This window comes from Rhincodon typus, chromosome 1 (genome assembly GCF_021869965.1).
Source record: "Rhincodon typus isolate 14 chromosome 1, sRhiTyp1.1, whole genome shotgun sequence".
Taxonomy (NCBI): Eukaryota; Metazoa; Chordata; class Chondrichthyes; order Orectolobiformes; family Rhincodontidae; genus Rhincodon; species Rhincodon typus.
In genome coordinates, this window is record NC_063332.1 from 167,970,421 (window position 1) to 167,987,908 (window position 17,488).

Genomic DNA, 17,488 nt, shown 5'->3' on the forward strand with positions numbered 1-17,488 from the left:
CAGATAAGGTATTATCCAAAAAGAGACAAACTGGAAAGAGCTAGGGGAACTACTATAAAGTTTGACACCAGATTAATAATGCCGCTCCTCTAACATGTTCATAGGGGTCTATTTCTGTCCAATTTTGACCCCCCCCAACCTGGTCAGTAGCACATCAGCTGGTAATTTTTTTAGCTTGAGATTTTGCAAGCTGTGGTGGAGAGATAGTGAGGAGCACTAACCTTGGAGGACGGGGGGATAATGGGGGATGAAAGCACTCCCAAAACTTTGGTGGATTTGACACCATCCCAATCCCACCATGATTTTTAACCTGGCACCATCTGTAAGAGAGTTACGTCATCAATCAATAGTGAAGGCATCAAGCTGTCTAATCCAATTAAATTGAAGAACTCCCACTGACTGTAAATAAGGAAGTTAAAAACTATGAAATAGAAAAGATTGGGACATTACATAAGAGTAAGGTAGAAACAAAAATAACAAAAACTTTGATAAATATGTTTATAGTTTTAAAAACATTAAACCTTTAAATGTTATTATGAAGGAATGACAATTAACAATTGTAAATGTAATTATTCAGAGGTTCAGCTGTAATTAGCAGATTTAAGAAACTCAGTTATACCTCATTGAACAAGTCAAACATTGTATTTTCCAGTGAGAATACCGTCAAAACTTGAAATTCATTGAAATTACTCTTTTGATTATATGCAAAGACTGCAACAAAGCACTGTGGAGGAGTAGGGTGCTACTGTCGGCAACTTCCAGATTTCTACCATTAGATACAAATGTACAACCACTAAAAATTACTCTCAGTTTTTCACAGTAATGACCAGGAATGCTATCAGATTGATCCAAGATTTACAGCTGCCATTGTTATTAGCAATTAATTTGCTACATCAAACAACAGCTGGCTTTCATGACACTGGCATCTACATTAATGCACTCAGGTGCTGATTCCACATGTGTACTTACAGATGTTGGAGGCTGTTCTCTGACAAAGATGGAGGAGGATATTTTAAACCATTTCTTTCCAAATTTGTAAAGGCATTGACTTTGACTTTGAAGCTAGAGCACCTTTTTGTCCTTACTTAAGTTGGTCAATTAATGACTTACATATTTTACTAATCAACCTGTTCAGAGATGTTATTACACACCCCTGGAACAGGTGGGACTTGAACCCATGTTTCCTGCCAATTAATGCCTTATATCGACTGACTCAGTCTCAATATTAGACCTTGTTTCTACATCTGCATGCCTCATGACTTCTTCCATCTGCTCAACGTGATGGGTTTCCGTTAGCGCACGTGTGCTGCTCCCCTGATGTGAAACTGAATTTGTGCTTAACTCAGCAATGAAAAGACATTCACTCAATGTATTCCTAAAGCTCCAGCTCATCAAAAAAAAAACACAGCTGAAATTCAGATCCTGTACAACAATGTAGGAACAGTTCAAAATACAGTTCAACACAAATGATGTGCTTGTTGACTCAAAGTCAGAGTCATCCTTCTCTTGGAAAGAAATCATTGAGAGAGAGATACCTGCAATAATTAGGTTTGTCCATCTCATAGAATGACATGAGACCATTCGTGCCTGTGCTATACCTTTGATCAAGCTAGTCCCACTCCCATGCTCTTTCCCCATATCCCTGCAAATGTTTTCCCTTCAAATATTTGTCCAGTTCCCTTTTGAAAATTATCACTGCTTCAGGTAGTGTATTCCACACCATGATAACTCTCAGCCGAAATGTTCTTTTAATCCAGTTGTGATCTCAGCTGATATTATTACCAGACAAGTCTAATTCTTGACAGGAACCTGGCTTGATAGGTCATATTTTTATTTTGCTTTGGATTTAACAAAGTGGTGTCTCATTGAAACATAAGCATGCAATAGTGCAGATTTTGGTTTAATGATAAAACAGCAGTTTATTAAAAATAGAAATGAACATAAGCTGGACTTAATCAAACCTCCTCGTCCTCAATATAAATTCAAAGATTTTTAAACATACAGTAAATTAATCATATCAGTCATAACATATACCTTGTGCTCATTGTCATTCCCCAAATCTCAGGATTGCAGGTAATTATGGATGAGGAATATGCTTTTGCCAATTTTCATTCAAACATCCACAGTGATCCTAACACCGGCATTCAAATCTTAATTGAATAATTCTGGGTTTGGGGCAAGGGGATAGGATTTCCCTTGTTTGTAAGGGTTCCAATCAAGTGAGCTACTTTGGCCTGGATAATGTCAACTTTCTTGAGTGTTGTTGGTGATAAATTCATCCAGTCAAGTGGAACATATTCCATTACATCCCTGATGTGTGCCTTTTAAATGGTGGACAGGCAATGAGCAGGTGAGTTATTGACAGCAGTATTCCTAGTCACTGACCTTCCCTTTTCCTGTAGCCACTATATTTATATGGCTAACACGGTTCAGTTAATGGTCAATGGTAACCCCCAGGATATTGAAAGTAGGTGTTTCAATGATGATGGTGCCGTTGAATGTCAAGGGAAACTTCTCAGATTCTATCTTGTTCGAGGTGGTTATTGCCTCGCACTTCTGTGCAAATGTTATTTGCCACTTCTCAGCCCAAGCCTGAAAGTTGTCCAGCTCTTGCTGCACGTGGACATGGATTGCTTCAGTATCTGAGGAGGCATAAATGATTGCTGAACAAGATGTAGTCATCAGGGAACATTCCCAACTTCTGAACAAAGTAATATCATTGATGAATCAGCTAAAGATGTTTGGGCTTGTGAGGAACTCCTCCTGTGATGTTCTAGGGTTGAGATGATTGACCTGCAACAATCACACTCATTTTCCTTTCTGCCAGATATGACTCCAACCAGTCAAATGCTACCTTGATGTCAAGGCCAGTCACTCTCATCTCACCTCTGCAATTCAGCTCTATGTGCTTGGACCAAGGTCATAATGTGGTTTAGAACCAAGTAGCCCTGGTAGAAGCCAAAAGGAGCATGTTATAGTGAGCAAGTGATAGCACTGTAGTTGACACCTTCCATATCACTTTATTGATGACAGAGCATAGACTAGAGGGATGATAATTGGCTGAATGATCTTGTTTTGTGTACAGGACATACCTGGACAATGTTCCACGTTATCGGAGACATGCTGGTGGTTTCATGTGAAGCAATAGTTCATTATTAATGATATGAAAGAAAAAAGATTGCTGAATTCAGAATGTAATAGAAATATTCCATGTTTTATTTCCCCATCTACTGCAGGCAACCAAATTCCTCAAAGGATCTGTTGTTTGGGCAAACTATTCAAAAATTACTGAAGGTAATTACTGAATTACCCTTACAATAATGAGACCAGGCACCTTTGCACAAGTCGATTTTATGATGAAAACAGCACCGTTTTTTTATTTCCTGAAATTCCCTCTGGTGTCTAGAATAGCTTTGTCAAGTCAGGACAAGTTTAAAACAAAACAAAAAGTTTGGTTGTCAGCTTGTAAAGAAATACCATTACTGCTTGTATTAATTATCGTAACTAGTTGCTAACAGCTTGTGGTGAATGTACGTGGATTGTCATTATACTAAGGCCAATCACACTTCATGGATCAGTTGACAGTGGGCATGTTAAAGAGGGGGGAAATGAATACATATATATATATAATATATATTTTATATGTATATTATATATACACATACTCAGGACAAATCATTTACTAATAAAATATGAAGGCAGGAAATAATAAGTGACTCTAGATAATACAAACATTGTATAGTGGCAAAAGGATCACAGTGACCTCTGGATCTGAGTGTCACTCAACACTGTTATGAGTGTTGTTTAACATAACTCACTAAAAACAGACAAAAGGCTAAAACAGGAACATATTTGTGGATGACCACATCGACTTGAATATTCCCATTCTCGAGCCATTATTATAAACAGTAGTGAGTGTGTGGCAGAGGGGCACAGTTGCAGTTTTGATGTTGTATAACTTAATGGAAGGTTTGGTTAACCATAAGTTCAAATAAAGTCAAAATGAGGGATTCCACCTAGTTGTACAGGACTGGTTTCCTACACCCTGACTACAAAACAAGGGCCATTGTGATTTGGGCATATCACCATACTTCTCCTTAATAGAACAAAAATCAGTTTAAAAAATTACTGCATTACAGAAACAAAAAAGCATGCTTAATGTTTATTTTCTGAGTTTGTAGCAGTGATTCTGTGGACTTACAAAAGCTGCACATTCTGATTTGTTCGCACTGCCATCTTATAAAGCACTGCTACAAACCTCAATAGCTGCCTGCAAAAGCTTGTAGAAATACACGGCATAAAACAATTCTTCCCTGCAATGTTATATACAGTACCATTGAGTGCCTTGACAAATACAGATAATTTCAGTAAATACTAGATCAGAAAAAAAAACACTAATGTTAAATAGAATGAGACAACAGCCCTATAACAATATAAATTCATTTACACTTCAATACATTTTTGGATGGTTATGGGGGCTGTTAATCAACAGCCCACACAACATCAGGACTAGGGGGGATGCCAAACAGGAAAAGGATCATCTCACCCACTAGCAGTGACAATACTGCTTCCACGTTGTTGCAAATGTATTTTGATACGGAGGGGGCAGGGAAGGTGGGGGTTGAGATACCTTTTCAGCTTCAGCTGAAACAAAAGTGGGAATAATTTAACAGAAATCCCCAATTTAACAGAGAGCATAAAAATTGACAGTAGCTACAGGACACCTGTGATGTTTGCCACTGGTGTTGAGAAAGAGGAAGAGAAAAGGGCAAGTCATTTCACTTGTTCTTCTGTGAGACTGTAAAGAGATTCTCTCCAACCCCCTCTCCCCCAAAAGGTTGGTCACATCAAATATCGCAATGGCAGTGGTATGGCACAAAATTCAGGCCATTTGAGAAGTCTCTTGTCTGAGGTGTACGATTTGGCAGGTCTACCCTTGGGGAATTTTCAGACAGCTGGGCTGATACTAGATATTGAACCACATAAAAACGATTCACGGGTTTCAGGAATAACTAGTGTCTAGCCAAGCCACACGTTGTTATCCTGGGTGATGTAGTAACATATTGATTAACTAGCTGTAAAGAAATGGTGTTCAATTCAGTGCCTCCTAAACAATGGAGATTTCAGAGTCACATTCTTATAAGGGCCACAGACGCATACAAGGTAAACTTTAATAGAAACACTGAGCTTGTTTGAAGTTCTTGTGCCCTCAGAGGGCTTTGTCCGGCCTGGATTTGGCTCCTCTGTGCAATTTTAGCAAAGAGAAAGACATCCTGCTGATAATCTCTCCCTCAAGACCATTCCTCTCAAGGATGGGGGTCATGGGGGAACAAGATTGAGTCCTTTAAAAAACAACTCTCCATGTTTTACCACTGTCGCAGAGTTTTTCCAGAGCAGTGGCCATTCTGCAAGCTGATATCATCCAGGCTGATTTCGCCTGTCTTCCACTCACGCACTCCTTTAAAGATGATCTAGGAGAAAGCACGAGAACAAGAGTTAGAGAAATGGATATGAATGTGAAACCTGTTCAGCAAAGCTCACTGTGCCCCTTATTTCCTACTGAAGCGGTTTCAGTGATCGGTACCTTCAGTCCTCACAGCTGCAAATCAACTTTGAAGCTAATCTGCAAAACTATGCACTTGAGATTAGTATTGCCTCCTGTTTGAATCACATTTTGTCTCACTTTATATTGCCAACCTCCCAGGGTTACCTTTCTCTTTCTCAAGAATATTTCTCACCAAGGAAATTAACTCTGTGAGTGCTGAATTGTGAAAGTTTACTCGGGAAGGTGTGTGGGTAGTGTGAACATGAAACTATTTAAAAGAGGCTTTCTCTCTGCTTGTTCTGGTTCATCCTGGAGTAGATCCCAACAAAAATAGGCAACCTTCAAGTATTCCTCAGTTAGTGAAAAAGTGTGTCATTCTCTGCAGTATTCCTTACTGAAACATACATGATTCTTAAGGGACTCGACAGGGTAGATGCGGAAAGTTTTCTTTCCCTTGTGGGACAGTCTAGGACCAGAGGGCATAATGTCAGAGTAAGGGGTTGCACATTTAAGTCAGTGATGGGGAGGAATTTCTTCCCTCAGAGGATAGAGAATCTGTGGAACTCTTTAATGCAGGGGGCTGTCAAGGCTGGGTCAAGCTATAATCAAAGCTGATTTTTATCGGGAAGGGAATGAAAGTATGTGGAGTAAAGGCAGACAGATAGAGTTGAGGATTATCAGATCAGCAATGAGCTCATTGAGTGATGGAGCAGATTCAAAGGCCTGAAATGGCCTACTTCTGCTCCTACATCTTAAGCCTCCTGAAGTTCAGGTAGGGCAGGATTGTCATCCTGTCCATGTTACCTGTCCTGACCCATTGACCTGGGATGCACCATTGATTTCCCACTACTAAAGTGCGGACATGCCAGTAAAACAGAAAGGATGTTGTTGGTTTCAGAATTAGAAGATCCAATCAGACGTCTTGAGGGGCAGTAGATTGAAAAAGTGCAGACCTCAGTGAAGTTTGAACCTTCACCAGGTAACAAACTGAGACAGAAAACGCTGATTTAAACTCTACCCCACAACCCTTAATTTAAAGCCCTGCTGTCTACACAGGAAGACCTCAGGGTAGTAACCACCGCTTTTTTTCCCCCACCCTTGCCATTGCCACCATGGTACCTCTAAGAGACAGCAGTAAACAGATAGGAAGAACAGACAGGTTTTCTTCTTGTTTCATGTCCATTTGGACATGTTGCCTCGGGAATTTCCTCGAGGAGCTGAGTCAGTCAGCCCTTCACCTCACTTCAACATCTTCCATCATTCTGCCCTGATTAAGTTCCTCAGCAGCTCTCTGTAAAGTATTCCACAGATTCATGAACTTCTGAGAGCATGGCCTCTGATCCTAGAGTTGCCTCTCGCTTTCTCTTTGGCAAGACTCTTATGATCTGTTTTGTGGAGGTTTGATATGTTAGAGATGCAACATAAATGCAAATGGGAAACCCATCCTCCAGTGTCGGGTTGTAGGGAGGTGCCCAGTTGAGCCTCAGATGCAACAGCTACATTATATATTTCCAGCAGGAATCACTGCACAATAGGAATTATACTCAGTAACTCACAAGTGCTTCCCAACTTACGTTTCATGTGATGTAAATAGAGAGAGTATTACGTAGTTCTTGGTTACAACACACTATTAATACAAACAGGCAAAGATCTGACAGCATCTTAACAAAAAAAAAAGCTAATCTGAAATCATTGTCATCTCAGGACAAAAGCAAAATACTGCAGGTGTTGGAAATCTGAAACAAACTCAGAAAGTCCTGGAAAACTCAGTAGGGGAACAGGGTGGAAATTAAAGGCCTCCGTGCTGCTCCTGGCCTGGGTCCCTGGTCCCACCTGTAAGCCCCAACCAGAGCACTGTGCCCATCTAAAGCCCAGTTCCTTCCCCTGTCCTAGGGCCAGGAACTGAGCACTGGTGTCTGGAAATGTCTACATTAACTCCAGCCTCCTCCAACCCAGCAACCCTGTGAGCACTGCATTTCTCCAGTTCTGGCATGTTGTGCCTCCTTCAACTTCTACTGGACAGCTCTAATTTCAGCTGTCTTGACCCCAAGCTCTAGAAATCCATCCCAAAACCTCTCTGTCGATTTTTGTCTGGTTACCCTCACTCCACAAACATCTCCCGATCTCTAACTTTCTCTTTCTCCCCGCCTTTAAGCTGATCCTTAAAACCCAATTCTTTGCTTTCAATGCATCATTTTCCAATATGGGGAGTTTAGAAGAACAAACGTACAAGATTCTGAAGAGATTGGATAGTGTACATGCTAAGACATTGTCCCACCAGAGGAAACAATCTGAAGGTACTGGTCCACAATAAAAGACGAACTATTCAGGATTGAGGTGAGGAAATAATTCACTCAAAGGGTTGTGAATCTTTGGAATGCTCAGTGGTGGCAGAGCCTCTTTTGTTCAAGATATTTAAGGCTGGGATTGACCAGTTTTAAGCCCCTTGAGGAATCAAGGCTGAGGGGAGTGAGTACAAAGGTGGAATTGGAAGTCAAGATCAGCCATGACTGCATTGAATAATGGAGAAGGTGTGGCAGGCTGCTTGGTCCACTGTGTTAGTACTGTGTGGATGTTAATGTAGGCTGTGGTTGTGTAAGAAAGCTGGATCGCAATTTGTAGATACCGTTGGTTAAATCAATGATTAGCTCACCCACTTTAATGATGTTTCCTCCACTGGACACATCACTCCCCTCAGGGGCTCAACTGGGCAATTTCTGGAGGTGACTGGGTTATGTGACCAGCTCCTTACCAGTTGTGGGTAACTGTTATTACAGTAGCTAGTTTGAATACCTGACCTAACATATGCAGAGTTGATTTGAAATGGAAGAATTACGAAAGGTAGGACAGACATCAACATGTCAAGTCAGCATACTTCCAGTCACATCAGATCCACAACAATGTTTGCACCAATGTCTGCAGGAATAGGCAGCTTTGGATAGGCAGTTTCATCAGACTGCACTGAGTTAGATTCAAGATAATAAAAGAAAAAAAAATTTATCAAACTTGCATAGGAATGTTTCCTCTGAAACATGCATGTTAATAGTGTGATATTTCCTTTGGTGTTTTTGATTAGCAGCAAAGATTACAAACTTGTGCTAATGGGAAATCTGCCAATCTTTAAGATCTGTGACCTGGCTCCACCAAAGCCAGAGGCAATGTTGCTCAACAATTCTGTCACTGAGTGGCTGGGCTCTGAATTTATCTGTTTCTTTTTAATAAAAGACAACATTCATAGAACAATTCTCCTGGCCTCTGGACATCCCCAACTTCTTCAAATGATGCACTCTTGAAATTAGTCACTGTTGCTGTGGATAAATTTGTAGCAATTAATTTGTTGTATGGCAAGATCTCAGAATTAGTATTTTAAAAAGCTTATAGAGATAGGCTAAATAGCCTATTGATTTTGTTCCAACATTCAAGGAGATGTGGCTGAACTGGGACTTAACCCATATCCATTAACTGTTTGTGTGGTGCTGGTCAAGAGGAAAATGGTGGCTGGGAAACCAGAAAAATTAGCCTGCTCTTCTTTGACTAGGTCCGTTTATTTCCACCTGAGGTGACCTTGATTTAAATTCCATCTATTCAAATCCCTCCCTGACCTCTCTCCTTCCCATCTCCATAAAGTGTTCAAAGACCTGAAATCTCCCAGAATTCTAAAGTCCTCCAATTCCCATTTCTTGTAGATCCCTGATATCCCTTGACAACTACTGGCAGCTGTGCCTTAAGCTATCCCAGTCCTAAGTGCTGCAATTCATTCCACAAACATCTCCTAACGCATCCTCCTACTTTAAGTTGATCTATAAAAACCAACGCTGTGGTGAAGCTTTTTAAAGTCCACCTTTTGTGGCTCAGTGTCAAATTACAAACATACAAAAAAAGGAAAGGACAGCATGGTGGCTCAGGGGTTAGCACTGCTGCCTCAGAGCACCAGGGACCTGGGTTCAATTTCACCCTCGGGCAACCACCTGTGCGGCGTTTGCACATTCTCCCCGTGTCTGCGTGGGTTTCCTCCCACAGTCCAAAGATGTGCAGACTATGTGGATTGGCCATGCTAAATTGCCCATGGTGTTCCGGGATGTGTAGATTAGGTGGGGTATAGGGGGATGGGACTGGGTGGGATGCTCCAAGGGTCAGTGTGGACTTGTTGGGCCAAACAGCCTGTTTCCACACTGTAGGGATTCTATGATTCTATGAAAAAGAGGAAGCCACTCAGCCCTTTGAGCCTGCTCTGTCATTCAATATGATCACAACTGAATTGATTTTAACCTCAATTCAACATTCCTGTATATCCCTGAAAATTTTTATCCCCTTAGTAATCAAGAACTATTCTATATTAAAAATATTTAAAGATTAAAAATTATTTAAAGAGGGAAGCACAGTGACTCACAGCACCAGGGACCCGGGTTCGATTCTACCCTCAGACGATTGTCAGTGTGGAGTTTGTACAATCTCCCTGTGTCTGCGTGGGCTTCCTCCAGGTGCTCCAGTTTCCTCTCACAATCCAAAGTTGTGTAGGTTCGGTGGATTGGCCATATTAAATTGACCATAGTGTATAGGGATGTGTAGGTCAGGTGGATTAACCATGGGAAAGGTAGGGTAACAGGGATGGGGTGGGTCTAGTTGGGATGCTCTTTGAAGGTTTGGTGTGGACTTGATGGACTGAATGGCCTGCTTCCACACTGTAGGGATTCTATGAGATGCTGACCTCCAAAACCACAGCATTCTTCCTTTGTGTTAGTTATGTCTTGACCAGTGCAGAGTTTTCCCTAATTCCCATTGACTCTAGTTTACTAAGGGTCCTTGATGCCACACTTGGTCAAAAACTGCCTTGATATCAGGGGCAGTCATCCTCACTTTCCCTCAAGGACAACTCATTTGGCTATCTTTGGACTAAGTTTATAACGAGGTTAGAAGCTGAGTAGGAATGGCAGAATTCAACACGAGCACGTTATTGTTAAGTGGCACCTGATAGCATTGTCAACAACATCTTCAACCACTTGCTAATGTTTGAGAGTAGACAGAGGGGATGCTAATTGGCTGGGTTGGATTGGTCCTACTATTTGTGTACCGCACATACAAAAGCCAATTTCCACAACGCCAAGTAGATACCAGTATTGTAACTGTACAGAAACAGCTTGGCTTGGGCTGTGGCAAGGTCAGGCGCACATCTGTCTGAGGCTTTTAAAAGAATGTTGTCTGGACACATTGCCTTCAGCTGGAGTAAGGTTCAATTCTGGTGTCCTTGCTATGGGAAAGATGTTGCTAAATTTGAAAGTGTTCAGAAAAGACATACAAGGAAGTTGCCAGGGTTGGAGGATTTGAGTTATAGGGAGAGGCTGAACAGGCTGCGTCTATTTTCCCTGGAGTGGAGGCTAATGGTGATCTTATAGAGGTTTATAAAATCATGAGGAATGTGGATAGTGTGAATAGCTAAGGTCTTTTTCCCAGGGTAGGAGAGTCCAAAGCTACAAGGCATAGGTTTAATGTGACAAGGGAAAAGATTTAAAAAGGAACCTAAGGGGCAACTTTTTCACGCGTATATGGAATGAGCTGCCAGAGGAATTGGTGGCGGCTTGTACAATTATAACCTTTAAAAGGCATCTGGATGAGTATATGAATAGGAAACGTTTACAGGGATATGGGCCAAATGCTGGCAAATGGGACTACATTAATTTAGGATATCTGGTTGGCACGGTTGAGTTGGACCAAAGGGTCTGCTTCCATGCTGTACATCTCTATGACTCTACATATTGAATGAATGCTGGTATCACAAACCTCAGGAGGGGCAGAGATGAACCATCCATTCAGCACTTCTGGCTGAAGTAGGATGCAAATATTTTAGTCTTGTCTTTTGCACTGGTGAATTTCCTCATTATTAAGGAAGGGCAGTTGTGGAGGCTCTACGCCAGTGAGGTTTTCATTTTGTGGTCTGTAGCATATTTGACTGTCAATTTGTCTCTTCTTTCATTGCACACAGCCATGCAAATAATTCCCAATGCCAGAACTTGTGAAAGGGTCTCTCTGCCTTGGGGCTACACTGGTCATGAATGGCACACTGAGGAGTTGTAGCCAGGTCAAGAATTACAGCATATCTGCCACTCATGAAACACCTTTTGGAATGTTGAGTTGGTATTTTAAAGTCACACTATTATTAAAATGACCAATACTCACACTCTCAAGACCGGGCCCTTTCAATGTGAACCGACTGGTCCTCCAGTTGTGTCCTCTGTTCCTCTCCCACAGGACATGCCCATATTTGCCATTCTTCTTCACAAAGACCTGGATCTTGCCAACAGAGTCTCCAGACAATTTGTGCTTGAATGTTACACAGAGGTTGCCTGGATGTGGCACTTGCCCCAGAGCAAGGACAAGATGAGCCGTTTCTCTCGGTTTGTCGTTAGATCCGAGAATAGTCAGATACCAACTGCGACCTAAAAATACAACCACACAGAGTTCATCAGACAAGGGATGCAGGTTACCACAGAACAGGCACAAGGATGGAGCTAGTCAAAGTTGCAACCCAAAATCTGGTCGCACTTTGGGGAAAAAGAAGGTTGCATTTCCACAACGTCCGTGCACGTTTCAAAGGGTTATGTCCAGTTATAACAATTTTGAAGCATTGTTGTAATGTAGGTAAACCATGCAGAGCAAAATCCCATAAACAGCAATCTCTTACTGACCAGATTGTTATTTGGTGGAACAGACTTGAGTATTTCTGAATAAAATGAAGCATTTTATTGGAGCTTTTCATTTATCCTCATCAGAACATTCACCAATCAGTCAGCACTCTCATCTCAAACGGTTTTTGATATGTTGTTTGGTATTTTTGAAAATTTTTGTGATGAGTGAAAGATGAAAATCTTAACAAAATATGGCTTCTTCACCAGTGCAAAAATGATAGATAAGTATTATTTAATGGCAGGACATGTTTTGTATTAAACCTGCAACTTTCTAACATGTGTGTGTCTCCATAGAATTCCTATAGTGTGGAAGCAGGCCATTTGGCCCATTGAGTCCACACCAACCCTCCGAACAGCATCCCACCCAGACCCACACCCTACCCCACCCTATCCTACATTTCCCACCCTAGACGCTATGGGCAACTTAGCACAGCCAATCCACCAAACCTGGACATCTTTGGACTGTGGGAGGAAACCGGAGCACCCAGAGGAAACCCACGCAAACACGGGAAGAATGTGCAAACTCCACACAGACAGTCACCCAAAGCTGGAATTGAACCCAGGTCCCTGGCACTGTGAGGCAGAAAGACTGCCTGCCTCTGCTTTCTGGCCTCATTCAGCCCCCTGGGTGGCTTGAGGGAGATTGAGAGAGACCATGTGGTAATCTGAGGCTGGATGTTGTTACATTCAGTCTCATTTCAGTTACTGTGAACCTCTACACTTCCAGCCTATATTCTAACTCACAACGGTACTCCCCGTAAAGTTTTGTTGAGCACGACTAGTTTTTAACTGCATTATAGCTTTAAGCTTTTTTATTTGCATAGATGTGTGGGTGTGAACAAGTCTTGTGTGGTACCTTCTACATTGTTGTGAGGCCTGTGCATCCATGTAACTCAGTCAGAATACTGCCCCAACAACCCTATGCGTGCTGACCCACACACTCTCCTGCACCAGCAACACCTCCGTTAAAATTTTCAACCTTGGTTTCAAATGCTTCCTTGCCTTTTCCCTCCTCCCTATTTCTGAAACCTCCTCAAGACCAACAGCACTCTGCATCACAGTAGTTCTGGACTCTTTTCCTTCGCTGTAATACAGCAACCAGGCCAGCAGATGCCCAGATGTCAAGCTCTGGAATTCCCTTTCTTAAATCTGTCCGCACCCCCCCTCTACCTTCAAGAAGCTCCTAAGAGTCCCATCTGTCCGGTGTGGCTTGGTGTTGAATTGTGATTGATAATCATCAAGTGTTGCACCTTTGGATGGTTTACTCACTTAAAGGAGCTTTATAAATGCAAGTTATAATTGTTGTAGGCTCTGCAGGATGTAACTTGCATCACAGGAGAAGCAAAAAAAAAAGATTTTTTGAGTTGAAACAGTTCAACTATAAGGGCACTTTATTTCTGGACGCTACCCCTTCAAAGAGTTACTTGCAGTGAAAATTTAGATCAATGTAATTTAACCTGGAGCTGTCCAATTGATCCATTTTGAATAGTTTCAAGTAGAACAGTCCGTGCAATATATAATACAATACAATATACAATATACAATATATGCTTTAGGAGGAGATGATTGCATTGGTTTCTGTAAATGTGAAGAGGTGCCAGCAATGGCCAGCTGCTTCCAACTCTGAAACATCCACAAATAAAAATGACTCCAGACGCTATCAATCTAAAGTGAAAGGAGGAAGTGTTGAAGAAACTTAGCAGGTCTGGCAGCATCTGTGGACAGAGAAACTGAGTTAACATGCCAAGTCCTATGACTATTCTTTGGAAGTGAAGGAAGCAAACTTTGAATCATATTGGAATCAGAATGTTAACTGGGTTTTTCTCTCCACAGAATCTGCCAAACCCGCTGAGCTTCTCCAACACTTTCTGTTTTTATTTTTGAAAGATTCACAAGTCTGGATTAGTAGCCAAAGGGCACAGATTTAATGTAAGAGAAAGAAAGGAAAATTTACATTTATATAGTGCCTTTCACAGCCAATGAAGAACTTCTGTAGTCATTGTAAAAATTGGCAAAAAGCATTAAAGAAGGAAATGTGGAAAAATATTCCACACATCAAAATCTGGAATCTGTTTATATGGGTCTGAAAGGGTTAATGCTTGGTTTGAGCTGGAAGCATAGTGCTGATGTCACACCAAGTTGCTCAGAGTAAAGAAGGAGCTTGTAGGAGTCAGACCTGAGGCTAGTGTGCTCCTGACAGACCCTAGAATACAGGTCACAGTCAACAATCTCTCCATCAGCGTCATTAGAAAGAAGGAGCTGGTCATTAACTTCAGGAAGGAGGGCACACCCCTGTCTGCATCAATACTGACGTGGAGAGAGTCGAAAGCATCAAGTTCCTGGGAGCGACGATCACCAACAATCTGTCCTGGTTCCCCCATGTTGACACTACAGTCAAGAAAGCACAGCAATGCCTTTACTTCCTCAGGAGGCTAAAGAAATTCAGCATAAGACCCTTACAAATTTTTAAAGATGCACCATAGAAAACACCCTGCCTGGATACATCACAGCAGAGTGTGGCAACTGTTCTTCCCAAGAACAAAGAAACTACAGAGAGTTGTGAACACAGCTTAGTCCATCACACAAACCAGCCTCCCATCCACTGACTTCATCTATACTTCCCACTGCATCAGAAAAGCAACTAACATAATCAAAGAACCACCCCCCCATCCTGGTTATAGTCTTCTCCATACTCTTCCATTGGGCAGAAGACATAAAAGTTTGTCTACATATACCAACAGATTCAAGAACAGCTTCTTCCTTGCTGTTATCAGACTTATGAATGGACCTCTTTAATGTTAATGTTGATCTCTTTCTGCACCTTCTTGACAGCTGTAACACTGTATCCTGCACTCTGTTCTGTATCCCTGATGCATTTGTATAGTATGATCTGTCTGTAAAGCACAATGGACAACAATTTTCATTGCACCTCTGTAATAAATCAAATCAAATCAAATCAAATCAAATCATTTAATCTGTAGATAATCGCACTAATGCAATAAACTTCATGTTGTTTACTCAACAAAGACTCTTCTAGTTAGACCAGAAACGTGGCTATCCTCAACTACGCCAGACCAGTCCAGGCTTGAAGGAACATACACACACACACACACACAACAGAATCTACTTCCTAAAAGCACACTCAATAATACTTTTCAAAAGGAAGTTGGATGAACATTTACTTGTGAAAGCTTAAGGGAAAAGATCAGGTGAGTGGGGCTGATTGAATAACTCTTTCAAAGAGCCAGCAGTAACACAGTGGGTTGATTGGCCTCCCTCTGTGCCACATATTCTAACATTCTAAGTCCGGTACAACAATTCCTCCTTTCTTAATGACAAACAGGGAGTCAGCAATGGAATGTGCTTCCAGTTGTTTTCTCATGTGGCGTGCACTGTAGTTCTGGCACTAACATTCCCTGAGTAACAAGATAATTGTTGCCAGTGCTCACCACGCCTCTGTTTGTTGATTGTGAATGGTAGCAGTGCCTAAACAGAATTGGAACATTCCAGAACAAATCACAGGGTCCAAGATTTGGAAGGTAATGACAAAAAAATGCAGCTCGTTGGAGAAAATGGCCTTTTCATTCAAGTGCAATTGCATCAAAATTGCAAAACAGAAGTAAGCCATTCAGCCCAGCAAACCAGAGTATATACCCGACATGTGCCTCCTTCCACCCTCCTCCACCTCAGCCTCTTAGTAAAACCTTCTATTCATTTCTCCTTCCTTACTTCTCCACCTTCCCCTATAAACTCATCTCTCAACCACTCCTCTTTTCCAGTAAAGCCATTACTCTCCCTCACCCTGGACGTTCTCCCAGAACAGCCCACGTTTCTGCTCCCTTATGTTCAAGTCAAAGGACATAGAGGACAACGGATTTAATCCAACTTGGGTAAGCCACAGAAAATACCATTGGCTCCTGCTCTTTTCAGCTAAAACAGCCTGGATTGTAAAGCAAACTCCTGGCTTCTTTCTTCTTTTGCTGTCTCCTTAAACGCACTCTCTTCTCTCTATCACCATCACTTTCAGTAAAAAAATACTATGACTGATACAAGACAACAAGGTGCAGGGCTGGATGAACACAGCAGGCCAAGCAGCATCATAGGAGCAGAGAGGCTGACGTTTCGGGCCTAGACCCTTCATCAGAAAAGGGGGAGGGGAAGGGGGTTTTGAAATAAATAGGGAGAGAGTGGGAGGCGGATAGAAGACGGATAGAGGAGAGGATAGGTGGAGAGGAAACAAACAGGTCGAAGAGGCGGGGATGGGGCCAGGAAAGGTGAGTGTAGGTAGGGAGTTAGGAAGGGGATAGGTCAGTCCAGGGAGGACGGACAGGTCAAGGGGGCGGGATGAGGTTGGTCGGTAGGAGATGGAGGTGCGGCTTGAGGTGGGAGGAGGGGATAGGTGGGAGGAAGAACAGGTTAGGGAGGCAGGGACGAGCTGGACTGGTTTTGGGATGCGGTGGGGGGAGGGGAGATTTTGAAACTTGTGAAATCCACATTGATACCATTGGGCTGCAGGGTTCCCAAGCGGAATATGAGTTGCTGTTCCTGCAACCTTCGGGTGGCATCGTTGTGGCACTGCAGGAGGCCCAGGATGGACATGTCGTCTGAGGAATGGGAGGGGGAGTTGAAATGGTTCGCGACTGGGAGGTGCAGTTGTTTGTTGCGAACCGAGCGTAGGTGTTCTGCAAAGCGGTCCCCGAGTCTCCGCTTGGTTTCCCCGATGTAGAGGAAGCCACACCGGGTACAGCGGATGCAGTATACCACATTGGCAGATGTGCAGGTGAACATCTGCTTGATGTGGAAAGTCTTCTTGGGGCCTGGGATGGGGGTGAGGGAGGAGGTATGGGGGCAGGTGTAGCACTTCCTGCGGTTGCAGGGAAAAGTGCCGGGTGTGGTGGAGCTGGAGGGGAGTGTGGAGCGGACAAGGGAGTCACGGAGAGAGTTGTCCCTCCGGAAAGCAGATAAGGGTGGGGAGGGAAAGATGTCTTTGGTGGTGGGGTCGGATTGCAGATGGCGGAAGTGTCGGAGGATGATGCGTTGGATCCGGAGGTTGGTGGGGTGGTACGTGAGGACGAGGGGGATTCTTTTTTGGTTTTTATTGCGTGGACGGGGTGTGAGGGATGAGGTGCGGGAGATGTGGGAGACACGGTTGAGGGCGTTCTCGACCACCGAGGAGGGGAAGTTACGGTCCTTGAAAAACGAGGACAACTGTGATGTACGGGAGTGGAATGCCTCATCCTGGGAGCAGATGCGGCGGAGG

At 42.7% G+C, this 17,488-nt stretch overlaps 1 protein-coding gene across 2 annotated transcripts in view; it reads right to left on the reverse strand.

The window, feature by feature from the left end:
• Positions 1–3,195: 3,195 nt before the first annotated feature.
• The window catches only part of npnta (nephronectin a), a 72,791-nt gene continuing 58,498 nt past the window's right edge, over positions 3,196–17,488 (reverse strand). For both annotated transcript variants that reach the window (XM_048598651.1, XM_048598656.1), the window contains 2 exons: positions 11,720–11,979; positions 3,196–5,471 (listed from right to left, as the gene is read on the reverse strand). In XM_048598651.1, coding sequence (XP_048454608.1) covers positions 5,367–5,471; positions 11,720–11,979 — 365 coding nt within the window. In that variant the 3' untranslated portion in view covers positions 3,196–5,366. The remainder of the gene's footprint in view (positions 5,472–11,719; positions 11,980–17,488) is intronic.